The sequence below is a fragment of the Salmo salar genome, chromosome ssa03 (assembly GCF_905237065.1).
Source record: "Salmo salar chromosome ssa03, Ssal_v3.1, whole genome shotgun sequence".
Classification (NCBI taxonomy): domain Eukaryota; kingdom Metazoa; phylum Chordata; class Actinopteri; order Salmoniformes; family Salmonidae; genus Salmo; species Salmo salar.
The window spans coordinates 59,954,571-59,970,506 of record NC_059444.1 but is presented as its reverse complement, the minus strand read 5'-3'; the positions used below and the strand labels follow the sequence as shown (position 1 = coordinate 59,970,506).

General features: G+C 43.6%; 1 protein-coding gene across 3 annotated transcripts; it reads left to right on the top strand.

The window, feature by feature from the left end:
- The first annotated feature begins 71 nt into the window (after positions 1–71).
- LOC100380770 (serine/threonine-protein kinase tousled-like 2) lies at positions 72–15,745 on the top strand. 3 transcript variants are annotated; one of them, XM_014192830.2, is made up of 21 exons: positions 72–649; positions 1,776–1,858; positions 3,776–3,847; positions 3,959–4,028; positions 4,157–4,200; positions 4,286–4,387; positions 4,552–4,653; positions 4,793–4,885; positions 5,090–5,200; positions 5,324–5,460; positions 5,617–5,769; positions 7,001–7,067; positions 7,176–7,273; positions 7,356–7,437; positions 10,588–10,679; positions 10,788–10,877; positions 11,260–11,429; positions 13,735–13,873; positions 13,974–14,085; positions 14,219–14,326; positions 14,532–15,745. In XM_014192830.2, the coding sequence occupies exons 2-21, from the start codon at positions 1,778–1,780 to the stop codon at positions 14,703–14,705; spliced, it is 2,097 nt and encodes a 698-aa protein (XP_014048305.1). In that variant the 5' UTR covers positions 72–649; positions 1,776–1,777; the 3' UTR covers positions 14,706–15,745. The 3 variants fall into 3 exon arrangements, with proteins under 3 accessions (XP_014048305.1, XP_014048304.1, XP_014048306.1); XM_014192829.2 differs by having other exon boundaries at positions 72–711; XM_014192831.2 differs by lacking the exon at positions 4,286–4,387 and having other exon boundaries at positions 72–711.
- Positions 15,746–15,936: the final 191 nt, after the last annotated feature.

Genomic DNA, 15,936 nt, shown 5'->3' with positions numbered 1-15,936 from the left:
CATTTCTGTCTCCCTGAAACCTTATGGGCAGTTTTAGATTGCATGTAGCTAGTTTGTAAATCGAATTCAATTGGTCTACAGTCGGTTTTGTGGGCTGGCGTGGTTTGGGTGAAGGTGGAAAGACAAATTTGATCAATCTCACGAGAATAAAGGGAGATTTACCGATTATTGTTTACATTCCCCCCAAAAATGAGAAACCGAACCGATCCAGATTCAACTGAAATGATCGGAACAACACAATTTCCGTAACAGATTGTTGCTAGGGCGAGGAAGGTGAAGCCGAACACCAACTTTGTTCTGATTGAGTATAGAATTAGACCGAACATATCAGATCGGAGGACAAAATTATAACACAAAATAGCCACATTGTTGGATCATATTCGCGATGAAAAGGGCAAGTGATGGTCATTGTTCGGGATAAAATACCCCGAAAGAGGCATGGTACGGCCCTTGATGAAAGGAATGTAAACCTGGGGATACCCGTGTAGGGAGTGCGGAAAGGCGGGTTCAGGATACCCCAGGACTTCTAGGCCGAGAAGGGAACTATCCGTCGTTATTGGGGGGCCAAGCAGACGCTCGTCTCCTAACGGGTAACAAATCAACACCGAAGAACGGGGATTTTGATGAGGCCTCGTTTGGCAGTGTCGAGGTAGGGAGACAAGAATCTTGGACCAAAAAAGATTGGACCCGTGGAAAATATAATTACAACAGGTAACCTTGGTCGAGTTGTATTAATGTTTTATTTCTAACATAAAACTTCGGGTTGGGTCATAATATTCCTGAAAAACAGCAGTTTTCATGTAGCTAACGTTAGCTAACTAGCTAACGTTACATGTTAATCGGACATTTGACATGTCGCTATCCATCACCCTTAACCTAGTAACGTTCATTAGCTAACTAGTTATCTATCCCCTTTCCTTAAATGTACCATTTTGCAAGTAGGTATATTTTGGAAACATTTTGTTTTTTAGTTACCTATCAGACATATTTGCCAACGAAGTGACCAACTTGCTAGTTACTAGTTAGCTGCACCAGGTGGCTAACGTCGGACGTTAGTTAGTTACTGTAGTTAACAAGCATTTAGCGTGGGGGGGCTGAAATATTGACACATGTCAACTAATGTAATAAACACATGATCATGAGTCATGACAATGTCTGTCATGTTACTCTCATTGTTAGTAGTTTGTCCCCTGCAAGTGGATGATGGCAAGCTGCCTGTATTCTCTGATCAGCTAGTTAGTTAGCTAGCTAGTTGATTTGATATACTATTAACAAGTTGGTTGGTCGCTGGCCTGACCCTTCTTGCCAAAACGGTCTGCTTCGTCGCCTAGCTAGTTAGCTATGTGGCAAAATGACTCAATCAGATTCACTAATCTTATCACAATACTGTAATCACAGTTTTCAAACCATATTTGCTGAGATGTCCCATGTCAGCACTAGACTATGCACAGCTCTTGCCTGTTTAGTCTTTGCTTGATTTGTTGTTGTTTATCAAGTTCTGTGTTGGAATCAGTAGTGGTGACTTTAGATTTTTTTTAACAAAAAACAGGTGTGTCTAAGGTTATCCATGAGTCAGTTTCTGTGAATTTATAGTTGCACGCGTCAACACATTCATCTATAGGCAACCCTAAACTGGTTGTGTCACTAAATCCTCAAGCTGTTGTCAGAGGATTTCCAACCCCTTGTATTCTTACTCTGTATGATGTTTGTCTGTGCTATGGAAAGTCAACAGATCTGATATCAAATTGTGTGTTTCTTGCTCATTGTCCCTGCAGCCATGATGGAAGAACTGCACAGCCTGGACCCGCGACGCCAGGAGCTGCTGGAGGCTCGCTTCACTGGGGTCGGCGTGGCTAAGGTCTGTGTTACTGCACTATATCATTGGAGATGAGATAGGCCTATATAGGGTCCTGCTCCTTTGCCAATCCACCCTTTCTACTAATGTAGGACTGACAACTGGATCTCAGTGTTGCACATTTACTTTGGGACCATATCTATCTTTCTTTGTCTCTCTCTCACCCCTTCTCTTTGTTTCTCCCTTGCTTTGTTTGATTCTCTATTTCTGGTTGAGCTTGGCCAGGGACCGGCTAGCCCCCTCCGCCTCTCTCGCTCTCTTGAGAATGTAGAGCTGTGTGTCTGTGTTTGTTGGCTGGTGTGATATGGTATCCTCTCCTACTGGCTCATGATGTGGCGGCTGCATATGCAAGTGCGGAGGGCTGCCAAGAAGGGAACGGGCAGGAGGGGGAAGTGGGGCAGGGAAGGGCATGAATGCCAGTCACCCTCATAGGCGTAGAAACCCTGACCAGATGTTATGGCAGTAGCGCTCTGGCGTTTGATTAGAGGTCCTGCCTGGTGGTGCTGAGGTAGACTCCATCTTAGAGAGCTGCCTTTGTGGAAAGTGATCCGGAGCCCAGAGAGTGAATCAGAGCCAGGACTGGGCTCTATGCCAGCCATAGGCAGAACTGAACCCAGAGCACGGTGCTGTCGCAGAGAAAATGGCGGCTCCCGCTAAAGCATCACACCACGGCCGCCCCGTCTGACCAGGGTCCGTCTGACAGTTGCAGTGTGTTGAAAGACTGGGATAGAGAGAAAGGAAGTATTAGCCTAGAGAGGGATGAGAGACATATAGCCTGCCCTGGTGTTATAGGTCTGAAAGCCCCAAGATATAATAAGGGCAGCTCAGCCTGTCTCTCTCGACCTTGAACAGCCCTGTAGCTCTGCTCCCTATCAGTCATCCTGAGCTGCCTTATAAGCGTTGTGTGCGCTGCTTAAATCGGTCCAGAATTGGCGGCAGAGAAATGTGCTGTTTTTCAGCAAATTACCTGCAATTCTACCAATTTTGCATTGGAGCTGAGAGAATTTTCCGTTGTGAAAACACATTTCCTGCTATTCTAAGCATTTCTGTGTTCTTATGCTTAAACATTATAACATAACCAATGGGGACCCCAATCGGGGCCCCTGGGCATGTACCCTGCATGCCCCGTCAGTAATCCAGCCATCTTTTTTGGAATTTTTTATTCTCCCTGACTGTCTAGCTAGTTTTTTTATTTTGAGGATTTCTTGTTCTCAAAGATTATATAACAAAATATATAGGTCAATTGTATTTTCTACATATATTTTAAGGATGGACAGAAAGTATTTCATTTAGCTGCGCCACTACCCAGTGAATACAGGGGAAACACTGAAAGCCCTCCAATACCCTGTCTCAGTAGTAGGATTTTGAAATTGTTTGAACAAGGCTGGAGAGAATGAGGATGAAATAATGAAAGGCGAGAGTGTGAGGGAGAAAAAGATTGAGAGAGAGACCTACTCCCACCTGCATTAGTTATGTCTGATGTTCAGCAATTTCAGGTTCAATTTAGTTAGAGGGAGCAGCATTATGTGCCCAGAATGACTAAGTATATTTCTCTGATATGGCAGAGCCTGGTGAATTCAAAAGTGAGTCATTTGAGTGACAGGCATCACCTAGGGAACAGACATTTAGAAATGATAGGGTAGTGTGGAGACGAATGGTGATGATATTAGCTCAACCCTATTCCTCTCCGACTCTCTTCTGCTCTCTCTTTCTCTCACAAACAATCACTCACCTTATCCGTTCACCAGAGAGTAGCCATGGGGAGAAACAGTCAGTCAAATGAAAGCATAATCCCCATCCCTCCCTTCCACACCCCTGGTTTAATTGTGAATTAAGTTTAGTCCCTCCCTGCCCTTGGCATATCCTTCCACTCTTTGTCTGACGTGTAATTGTGTGGGTTTGTTTGTTGTTTTTGAACAGGGTTCAGGCCACAATGAGTCATCCAATCAGAGCCTGTGCAGCGTGGGCTCTCTCAGTGACAAAGAGCTGGAGGTTAGTGTCCCACAGCAGTGACGCCATACATTTTTTCACTCTTGTTATATGATATTTTATACATCTTCCGCTGTCATAAAGTACAATGTGTTTCTCCTACTCTTTATCCAGACCCCAGAGAAAAAGCCCAACGACCAGAGAACGAGGAAGAGGAAAGCAGAGCCGTACGAGGGCAGCCAAGGTGAGATGTCGGTCTCCCTTCCTCCGTGATCTCTGTTTCACCTCAGTCGTGCCTTGCCGGCAGCCATTTTGTTGTCAGAATAGATCAACGGCCCACAGATTCTCTGCCTTTTTTTTTCTCTTCTCCAGGGAAAGGAGGAGCAAGAGGACAGAAAATTAGTGATTATTTTGAGGTGAGTGTGCTCACTTTCTGGCAAAACGCATCCATAGCTTTGAATTCCTTTGCTCTTCTTCTGACTTTTCCATGAAATCTGTCAGTTTGCGGGTGGTAGCGGTCCTGGTACCAGTCCTGCCAGGAGTCTCCCTCCAGTTGTCCGCTCCTCCCCACAACATCACTCCCTGTCCAACCCCCCAGGCACGGTGAGCATGCTCCCTTTCCTCCTCCCTTTTCACCGTATCTTTCTTTCTCCCCCTGTTCCTAACGAACCCATCGTGTCCTTCAAACTGACCTGAATGCAAAGCAGAATGTTACTGCGGTCCATGACATGATGTTAGTGGTATGTGTGGATGTCTTTGTATCCCAGATGCAGCAGGGCAGCCCGTCCTCTATGGGTTCAGCCAACACAGAGCACTCATCCTGTTCCCTAAAGCCCGTCTCCCTCTACATGAACCACAAAGCCACACAGGTAGCTGTTACCTTACACCTTCTGTACAGATACACACAGCACTGGTGATTGTCTGTAATAACTCCTGTATAATATGACACATCTCTAATGACTGTTTGACTTCATCTCTCTTTCTCGTCCTCTGGTTCTCCTCCTGCAGTCTGACCTGACAGTAGAGAAGCTAACTGCTATGGAGAACAACAAGAACTCGGACCTGGAGAAGAAGGAGGGGAGGATAGATGACTTACTGCGGGTGGGAACACCTCTGCCATCAACTCGTCCTTGTTTTCCCATTCTGTCTTCTAATGGAATAACATGTTGTGCCTCGTCATGAGACAGCATTATGCTCCAGACATGGAAACAGATCTCCTCAGAAAATAACATCTGACATTTTAAAACAGCTTTGTTTCATTAAAACGACTATTCGTTAATGGGATTTTGACCCGATCTGTTTCAGGCGAACTGTGACCTTCGAAGGCAGTTGGATGAGCAGCAGAGGATGCTTGAGCGGTACAAAGAACGCTTGAACAAATGTGTGACCATGAGCAAGAAGCTGCTGATTGAGAAAGTGAGTTCTCCCTCTGTCCCTACAACAGGCTTGGGAGTCTAGAATAACTGAACCATGTCGGTTTTCTTGACCAAGGACTAGCTTTCCCCAAGTATAACGTGCGTGTGTGTTCTCTCCCCCCAGTCGAAGCAGGAGAAGATGGCGTGTCGCGACAAGAGCATGCAGGACCGTCTTCGCCTGGGTCACTTCACCACCGTCCGACATGGTGCCTCATTTACAGAACAGTGGACCGACGGATATGCCTTTCAGAACCTTATCAAGTAAGGGTCACTCAAAAGCCTCTCACTCTGCATCTCATCCTCTCCTCCTTCATACTCCTCCTCTCTACCCTCCTCTGTGGTTTTTAATCTCTTTCTCTCTCTCATCCGCACTGACCCTCCCCATCACCTGTCTATCTGTCTGTGTCTCATCTCTAGGCAACAGGAGAGGATCAACTCCCAGCGAGAGGACATAGAGAGACAGAGGAAGGCCCTGGCCAAGAGGAAACCGCCCTCAATGGCCCAGACCCCGCCCCTTAGCCTGGAGCAGAACAAACGCAAGAGCAAGGCCAACGGAGCCGAGAGCGAAGCGTACGTTACCCCGCCTCTTCCATGTCCTCCCTTCAGCAGCCTCCACTGACAGAGATGTACTACATAAACCCACCACAGAGATATATGACATAAGCCCACCACAGAAATATACACTACATAAGACCACCACAGAGATGTACTACATAAGCCCACCACAGAGATGTACTATATAAGCCCACCACAGAAATATGCACTATATAAGCCCACCACAGAAATATACACTATATAAGACCACCACAGAGATGTACTACATAAGCCCACCACAGAAATATACACTATATAAGACCACCACAGAGATATACTACATAAACCCATCACAGAGATGTACTACATAAACCCATCACAGAGATGTACTACATAAACCCATCACAGAGATGTACTACATAAACCCATCACAGAGATGTACTACATAAACCCATCACAGAGATGTACTACATAAACCCATCACAGAGATGTACTACATAAACCCATCACAGAGATGTACTACATAAACCCATCACAGAGATGTACTACATAAACCCATCACAGAGATGTACTACATAAACCCATCACAGAGATGTACTACATAAACCCATCACAGAGATGTACTACATAAACCCATCACAGAGATGTACTACATAAACCCATCACAGAGATGTACTACATAAACCCACCACAGAGATGTACTACATAAGCCCACCACAGAGATGTACTACATAAGCCCACCACAGAGATGTACTACATAAGCCCACCACAGAGATGTACTACATAAGCCCACCACAGAGATGTACTACATAAGCCCACCACAGAGATGTACTACATAAGCCCACCACAGAGATGTACTACATAAGCCCACCACAGAGATGTACTACATAAGCCCATCACAGAGATGTACTACATAAGTCCATCCACAGAGATGTGTACATAAGCCCACCACAGAGATGTACTACATAAGTCCATCCACAGAGATGTGTACATAAACCCACCACAGACCACTCAAGGCATTGCAATGGTCCACTCAAGGCATTGCAATGGTGAGTTAAACAGTCAATGGGGTCAATAGTGTGGCCATGTAGAGAAAGAGGGGACCAGTACGGGGAAAAAAATGTATGAAATGTATGCATTCACTACTGTAAGTCGCTCTGGATAAGAGCGTCTGCTAAATGACTAAAATGTAAATTTTAGTTGTTTGAATGCATACATTTTCCCAGGTTTGGTTCTGTTTATGATGGTGAGTTTCTTCTTCTTCCAGGTTATCACAGGCCGAGTATCACGAACAAGAGGAGATTTTCAAACTAAGACTGGGCCATCTCAAGAAGGTAGTGTGCTGTTTTACATGCAATGTTTCTATATTTTGTGTATGTAGTTTGTGGACTGTATCTGTTGGTTCCTGTAAAAGTTGCTAATATGCTTGCTGTGTATTGCAGGAGGAGGCAGAGATCCAGGCTGAGCTGGAGAGGTTGGAGCGAGTACGGAACCTGCACATCCGCGAGCTCAAGAGGATCCACAACGAGGATAACTCCACGTACGTGCTCTCTACCAGTGTTCTCTTATTTCTGTTCTCTCTGTTTGACTTTTAATCGAAATATGTCTGATTTCCGCAACAGGTTCAAAGACCACCCCACGCTAAACGACCGGTACCTACTGCTCTACTTACTAGGCCGAGGTGGCTTCAGTGAAGTTTACAAGGTGAGAGCACTCGGCCCGTTCATTAACTTCTATGGGCTACGTGGGACGCTAGCGTCCCACCTGCGGGACACAGCTAGTGAAATATCAGGGCGGCAAATTCCAAAACAACAAAATGTCATAATTCAACTTTCTCAAACATACAACTATTTTACACCATTTTACAATGTGGTTACATCTCCTTGATGTAACCACATTGTCCGATTTCAAAAAGGCTTTACAGCGAAAGCAAAACATTAGATTATGTTAGGAGAGTACATAGCCAAAAATAATCACACAGCCATTTTCCAAGCAAGGACATGTGTCAATAAAACCCAAAACACAGCTAAATGAAGCACTAACCTTTGACGATCTTCATCAGATGACACTCCTAGGACATTATGTTACACAATACATGTATGTTTTGTTCGATAAAGTTCATATTTATATCCAAAAACAGCATTTTACATTGGCGCGTGATGTTCAGAAAATGTATTCCCACCAAAACTTCCGGTGAATGTGCACATCAATTTACAAAAATACTCATCATAAACGTTGACAAAATATATAACAATTATTTAAAGAATTATAGATAGACTACTCCTGGATGCAACCGCTTTGTCAGATTTTAAAATAGCTTTACGGAGAAAGCACATTTTTCAATATTCTGAGTATATAGCTCAGCCATCACAGAGAGCTATACAGACACCTGCCAAGTTTGGGGCAACCTAAACTCAGAATTAGTATTAGAAATATTATCTTACCTTTGCTGATCTTCGTCAGAATTCACTCCCAGGACTGCTACTTCCACAAGAAATGTAGTTTTTGTTCGAAATAATCCATATTTATGTACAAATACCTCCGTTTTGTTCGTGCGTACAGATCACTTATCCAAAGGCATAACGCGCGAGTGCGGAACCAGAGACGAAAAGTCAAAATTTTCCATTACCGTACTTGGAAGCATGTCAAACGCTGTTTAAAATCAATCTTTATGGTATTTTTAACGTAAAATTGTGATAATATTCCAACCGGACAATAGCATATTCATTTAAGAAGAAAAAGAAGGAACGGTGCGCTCGCGTGACTGCGCATATCCAATCCCTTTGTTGCCAGGCAGACCACTCAGTAACTGAGCTCCTATTATCTGCCCAGTAACAGGAGAATGCTCAAACCACTTTCTGAAGGCTTTTGACAGCCAATGGAAGACTTAGGAAGTGCAACGTAACCCCACAGATACTGTAGTTTTGAAAGGGACTAGAAAGAACTACAATTCTCAGATCCTCCACTTCCCGGTTGACTTTTTCTCAGGTTTTTGCCTGCATATGAGTTCTGTTATAGTCACAGACACCATTCAAACCGTTTTAGAAACTTTAGAGTGTTTTCTATCCAAATCTACTAATAATATGCATATTCTAGTTTCTGGGCCAGAGTAGTAACCTGTTTAAATTGGGTACGTTTTTCATCCGGCCGTGAAAATACTGCCCCCTAGCCCAGACAGGTTAACCTCTCTTGGGTAGGGGGCAGTATTTTCACGTCAGGATAAAAAACGTACCCGATTTAATCCGGTTATTACTCCTGCCCAGAAACTAGAATATGCATATAATTGTTTGATTTGGATAGAAAACACCCTAAAGTTTCTAAAACTGTTTGAATGGTGTCTGTGAGTATAACAGAACTCATATGGCAGGCCAAAACCTGAGAAGATTCTATACAGGAAGTGCCCTCTCTGAGCATTTCTTGGCCTTCTATAGCCTCTTTATCGAAAACAGAAAATGTCACGTTACAGCAGAGATCCTCTAAGGCTCTCAGAAGGCGCCAGAACGGGGAATGATGACTCTGCAGTCCCTGGCTGAAAAACAGTAGGGGTTTTGGATAGTGGTCGAGCTGAGAACAATGACACGGGTGCGCGCGTGCATGTGAAGACACCATTTTCTTCTTTCAGTCTTTGAACGAAAACAACGTCTCCCGGTCGGAATATTATCGCTATTTTATGAGAAAAATCGCATAAAAATTGATTTTAAACAGCGTTTATCATGCTTCGAAGTACGGTAAGGGAATATTTTGAAATGTTTTGTCACGACATGCGTCCGCGCGTCACCGTTCGGATAGGGACCTGAACGCACGGACAAAACAGAGGATATTTGAACATAACTATGGATTATTTTGAACCAAAACAACATTTGTGGTTGAAGTAGAAGTCCTGGGAGTGCATTCTGACGAAGAACAGCAAAGGTAATCCAATTTTTCTTATAGTAATTCTGAGTTTAGTGAACGCCAAACTTGGTGGGTGTCAAATTAGCTAGCCCGTGATGGCGAGCTATCTACTCAGAATATTGCAAAATGTGCTTTTGCCGAAAAGCTATTTTAAAATCTGACATAAAGGAGTTCTGTATCTATAATTCTTAAAATAATTATGTTTTTTGTGAACGTTTATCGTGAGTAATTTAGTAAATTCACCGGAAGTTTTCGGTATGTTTGCTAGTTCTCAACGTCACATGCTAATTTAAAAAGCTGGTTTTTGATATAAATATGAACTTGATTGAACAAAACATGCATGTATTGTATAACATAATGTCCTAGGAGTGTCATCTGATGAAGATCATCAAAGGTTAGTGCTGCATTTAGCTGTGGTTTTGGTTTTTGTGACATTATATGCTAGCTTGAAAAATGGGTGTGATTATTTCTGGCTGGGTACTCTCCTGACATAATCTAATGTTTTGCTTCCGTTGTAAAGCCTTTTTGAAATCGGACAATGTGGTTAGATTAACGAGAGTCTTGTCTTTAAAATGGTGTAAAATAGTCATATTTTTGAGAAATTGAAGTTATAGCATTTTTAAGGTTTTTGAATTTCGCGCCACTCGATTCCACTGGCTGTTGACTAGGTGGGATGATTTCGTCCCACATACCCGAGAGAGGTTAACGTCACTGACCTTTTGTCATCATGGTTAAATGCATAGTTGTATACCCATTGAACTAAGTACAGCGACTACATAGTCCCCAAGGTTTTCTCATAATGATGAACTTTTGATGTTCACCTGAATCCATTTTTTATGTTGGTGCCAAGTTTTCATACGGTTTCATGTTGGTGCCAGGTTTCTCTCAGATATGATAACGATTAATGGATGTGATAGAATCATTTATTTGTAATTGATGTCATGTCTCTCACTTTTGAAGGCCTTTGACCTAACGGAGCAGAGATACGTCGCAGTCAAAATCCACCAGTTGAACAAGAACTGGAGGGACGAGAAGAAGGAAAACTACCACAAGTGAGTTCCCTTTTTCTTATCATAGACAGATCTTTTTTTCTCAGAGTGATATGGGTAACAAAAGCACTTTGGTTTTAACATTGGAGTTTAACGTGGTCTCTGTTTCAGACACGCATGTCGAGAGTATAGAATCCATAAGGAGCTGGACCACCCACGGATAGTCAAACTCTACGACTACTTTTCACTCGACACAGACTCGTAAGTCCCCCCCCCCCCCCCCTCCACCCAAAGAGCAGCAGAACATATCCAACACATCTTTGGAATAGAACGTGAGATTTTTGGGGGGTTTCTAGTTCCCGTGTTCTTTCTTTCTTTCGACTCTATCCTACTGTTTTGAAACAGAACCTCACAGTTGGTTCCTTTGTCTCTCGTTGTGGAACAGGCTCTGTACGGTTCTAAACTAAAACAGTACCACAAAGCCGATTCCACTCTAGTTGTTCTAGGTTCTGTGCGGTTCTGGAGTTAAACAGTACCACATCCTCTCTCGCTCTCTCTCTTTCTCATTATGTCCCAGGATCTGTACGGTTCGAGATTTAATACACTAGCTCACCGTGGGTTCCTCTGTCTCGTTGTGTTCCAGGTTCTGTACGGTTCTAGAGTACTGTGAAGGGAACGACCTGGATTTCTACCTGAAGCAGCACAAGCTGATGTCGGAGAAGGAGGGCCGCTCCATCATCATGCAGATGGTCAACGCCCTCAAGTACCTCAACGAGATCCGCCCACCCATCATCCACTACGACCTCAAACCTGGTGGGTACACACAGCAGATCGCACGGACACTCGTATGGCAGCAGTTACACAGCAATATTAGTACCAGGTCTACACTTACACTGATGTGATCACTTACAGTACCAGTCAAACATTTGGACACCTACTCATTCCAGAGTTTTTCTTTATTTTTACTATTTTCTACATTGTAGAATAATAATGACGACATAAAAACAATGAGATAACACATATGGAATCATGTAGTAACCAAAAAAGTGTTAAACAAATCAAAATATATTTGAGATTCTTCAAAGTAGCCACCCTTTGCCTTGATGACAGCTTTGCACACTCTTAGCATTCTCTCAACCAGCTTCAGCTGGAATGCTTTTCCAACAGTCTTGAAGGAGTTCCCACATATGCTGAGCACTTGTTGGCTGCTTTTCCTTCACTCTGCGGTCCAACTCATCCCAAGCCATCTCAATTGGGTTGGTCAGGTGATTGAGGTCAGGTGATTGTGGAGGCCAGGTTATCTGATGCAGCACTCCATCACTCTCCTTGGTCAAATAGCCATTACACAGCCTGGAACTGTTTTAGATCATTGTCCTGTTGAAAAACAAATGTTAGTCCCACTAAGCATAAACCTGATGGGATGGCGTATCGCTGCAGAATGCTGTGGTAGCCATGCTGGTTAAGTGTGCCTTGAATTCTAAATAAATCACAGACAGTCACCAGCAAAGCACCATCACACCACCACCTCCATGCTTCACGGTGGGAACCACACATGCGGAGATCATCCATTCACCTACTCTGCGCGTCTCACAAAGACAGTGGTTGGAACCAAAAATCTAATTTGGACTCATCAGACCAAAAGGACCGATTTTCACCGGTCTAATGTCCATTACTCGTGTTTATTGGCCCAAGCAAGTCTCTTCTTATTATTGGTGTCCTTTAGTAGTGGTTTCTTTGCAGTAATTTGACCATGAAGGCCTGATTCACAGTCTCCTCTGAACAGTTGATGTTGAGATGTGTGTTACTTTATTTGGACTGCAATTTCTGAGGTTGGTCATTTTCATCATAGCACTTGATGGTGTTTACAACTGCGCTTGAAGAAACTTTCAAAGTTCTTGAAATGTTCCGTATTGACTGACCTTCATGTCTTAAAGTAATGATGGACTGTTGTTTCTCTTTGCTTATTTGAGCTGTTCTTGCCATAATATGGACTTGGTCTTTTACTAAATAGGGCTATCTTCTGTATACCACCCCTACCTTGTCACAACACAACTGATTGGCTCAAACGCATTAAGAAGCAAAGAAATTCCACAAATTAACTTTTAACAAGGCACACCTGTTAATTGAAATGCATTCCAGGTGACTACCTCATGAAGCTGGTTGAGAGAATGCCAAGAGTGTGCAAAGCTGTCATCAAGGCGAAGGGTGACTACTTTCAAGAATGTAAAATATAAAATATATTTGGATTTGTTTAACACTTTTTTTTTTTAGGTTACTACATGATTCCATATGTGTTATTTCATAGTTTTGATGTCTTCACTATTATTCTACAATGTAGAAAATGGTAAAATAAAGAAAAACCCTGCAATCAGTAGGTGTGTCAACTTTTGACTGGTACTCTACGTGTAAAGCAAGTTGAAACGATGACAGCAGATTAAAACGAGACAAGATAGCTGAGTGAAAGGTATCTTTTGTCTCTTAAGGCTGGTTTACAGTTGGTCTATCGACATCGACAGTCTGTAGACTGTTGTCGCAGTGACATCATGAATGTTGTATCTTCGTCCGACATCAAACTTGTTGTTGTTGTTATGATATGCATGACAGCAGCCTGGTGGTCCAAATAGCATAACTGGTGTATTTTAACACCAATAAATCCATCCGTTTGGGTTACTGGCCCAACGCTCTAACCACTAGGCTACCTTTTTAGTACATTTTTATTAATTATTACAGGAAATTAAACTCCCAACAATAATCTTTCAAGGTAATGGCAAGCTTATTACAGAAAATAGCTTACAGTTGTGTGTGACGTAATAAATGCAGGGCATTCTACAGGATAATTATTTTACTCGTCTCGTTGCTGTCGCAATCAGGTTACCATGAGAACACACTTATCTGTCTGCGACAAGGAAACCAAAAAGTCTCAGTGACTGTCTATAGACATTCTACTGGAGTGTAAATTAAATGTTGTTTTGACCAGTGAAACTTGTCGCATATGAATTGTCTACAGACATGTCGTTAGACCAAGTATATAAACCAGCCTTGACAGTATATTACTGAGAAATGTCCTTCATGTTCATTGTGACCTTTTGTCTTGACCTCTGACTTGTCGTTTCCTCAGGCAACATCCTCCTGGTGAATGGCACAGCCTGTGGGGAGATCAAGATCACCGACTTCGGCCTGTCCAAGATCATGGACGACGACAGCTACAACTCAGTGGACGGGATGGAGCTGACCTCGCAGGGTGCAGGGACCTACTGGTGAGGCGCCGCACAAACTAGAACAATAGAATTACTATCTTGTTTGGATGATTGTTATTGTGGAAAGAGTGTTGCTCTAAGCAATGATCTTCCCTTGCAGGTACCTTCCCCCAGAATGCTTTGTGGTGGGTAAAGAGCCTCCTAAAATCTCCAACAAGGTGGACGTGTGGTCAGTGGGAGTCATCTTCTACCAGGCTCTGTATGGACGCAAGGTAATGCAAGCACGCACACACTACTAACTCCTCTCAGAATTGTATTCATACTCTTCATATTCCATTTAAGAAATTATTATGTTTTGTGTTGCTAACTTTAGCCTTTTTTCTCTTTCTTTGTCTTCCCCTCCAGCCCTTTGGCCATAACCAGTCTCAACAGGACATCCTGCAGGAGAACACCATACTGAAGGCAACAGAGGTGCAGTTTCCCCCCAAACCAGTGGTCACCCCAGAAGCTAAGGTACTACTTGTTTTTTTTCTCTCTGTCCTTCCCTCACCTTTTTGTCATTTGTTAGTCCATTCCTTAAATTCTTCCTCACCTGATGTTGTTTCTCCATCCCTCTTTCATTGGCCTGTTACTTCACACATTCATCCCTTTCTGCTCTGTGCACAAATTATTTACCTGTCACAACTTCTCTAAATGTCCCCTCCTTATCTCTCTCCAGGCCTTTATAAGGCGCTGTCTGGTCTACCGGAAGGAGGACCGTATCGATGTGCACCAGCTAGCCAGTGACCCCTTCCTCATGCCTCACATCCGCAAGTCTGTGGCCACGTCCGGGGCCTCTGGCACGGCTATACCCTCCACCTCCAGCTCCTCCAACAGCAGCGCCTCAAACTGAGCCCTCACTATCTATCTCACTATGAACTGACTGACTGACCTAAGTGGAAGGTGGAGGTGGGGGTGGCTGCCTGATTCAGCCCCCTCATCACTTCCCATCCTGCTATGTCCCGCAACGGGCTCAGCACCCCAGAGAAACCTCTGGGGTGCAGACAGGGGGAGCGTGAGGAATCATGGATGAGGTGGAGAGGTGGGGTAATCAGTGTTCCAACTGCAACCTGGAGCCCTCCACGTCCACCCACCCAGCTTCCCTGTCTCTCCCTCCCCTGAGGGGTGGTGTTGTTCTGGGGGTCAAAGCCCTAGGGTCCCCCCACAGTGAGGGGGACATGGCACTGAGCTGAGGAGAAATGGGAAAATTCAACAGTTTTAAGATGAAAAGAATGGAACAGGGCTGCATTAGCTTTGAGAAATGGAAGGGACTGTTGGAAGACTGTTTTCCATCTCATACACCCACGCACCCACCATGCCTCGGAGTCATCCCAGATGCTCTGGGTTCTCCTTTTGATAAATGCTTTAGTTGTCATCCAACCCCCTCCCCTGACTGACAGTACCAGTCTAGCCTGCCTTTAGACTGGACCTGAACAAGACCTATGGCGTTCATTAATTTAAGCCACTCTCCTGGGTCCAGGTAGTTTTTGAAGGGAGGCATACCCCCCTGTCTGTTTTAAATCCTGTGACCAAAGCTTAAGACTTCCAGATGGTGGCACTGTTCCGCTGCAGTTTTTATATTTGTTCTAGTCGTGTTACATGATATATGAAGTGGAAAACTAATGAATGGTCCCTTTTTTAAGAATTGTTACTTTTACATTTTCCCAATTTTAAGGAAAAAAAGCAATTGGTGGTTTTTAAATTTCTTTAGTTTTTTTTTGCCCTATTCTCGTTTTAGTAATTCCCCCTTCATAAAAACACATATTTATTTAGGTTTGTTTTAATGAATTTTTTGCCAATAAAATGCAAGGGACTGGTTTACTCATTGTACTGTTGGGAGGAGATTGGGCCTTAGCAGAGAATTGCATAACCCATTAAATACTATTGGTTAAACTGTGCGATCTGAGTGTTTGTGGGGGTGTTAGTTCTGGTTGGGTTGTTTACTTTCAGAAGGCTCGGCATGCTCATTTCTCTACATCAACAACACAAAGCACACTTATGTAATATTTATTATCTGTAACCTGGAGGTTCCAGGGGAAAAGGGAAACCGGGAAGACACAGGAACAGCTGGAGGTCTATCGAGG

Bases quoted from the DNA above. Each gene is read 5' to 3' on its own strand.
- LOC100380770 (XM_014192830.2), top strand. From the start codon at position 1,778: ATGATGGAAGAACTGCACAGCCTGGACCCGCGACGCCAGGAGCTGCTG. The intron at 7,068-7,175 runs GTAGTGTGCTGT...TGTGTATTGCAG, and splicing joins GACTGGGCCATCTCAAGAAG to GAGGAGGCAGAGATCCAGGC. The intron at 14,086-14,218 runs GTAATGCAAGCA...CTTCCCCTCCAG, and splicing joins AGGCTCTGTATGGACGCAAG to CCCTTTGGCCATAACCAGTC.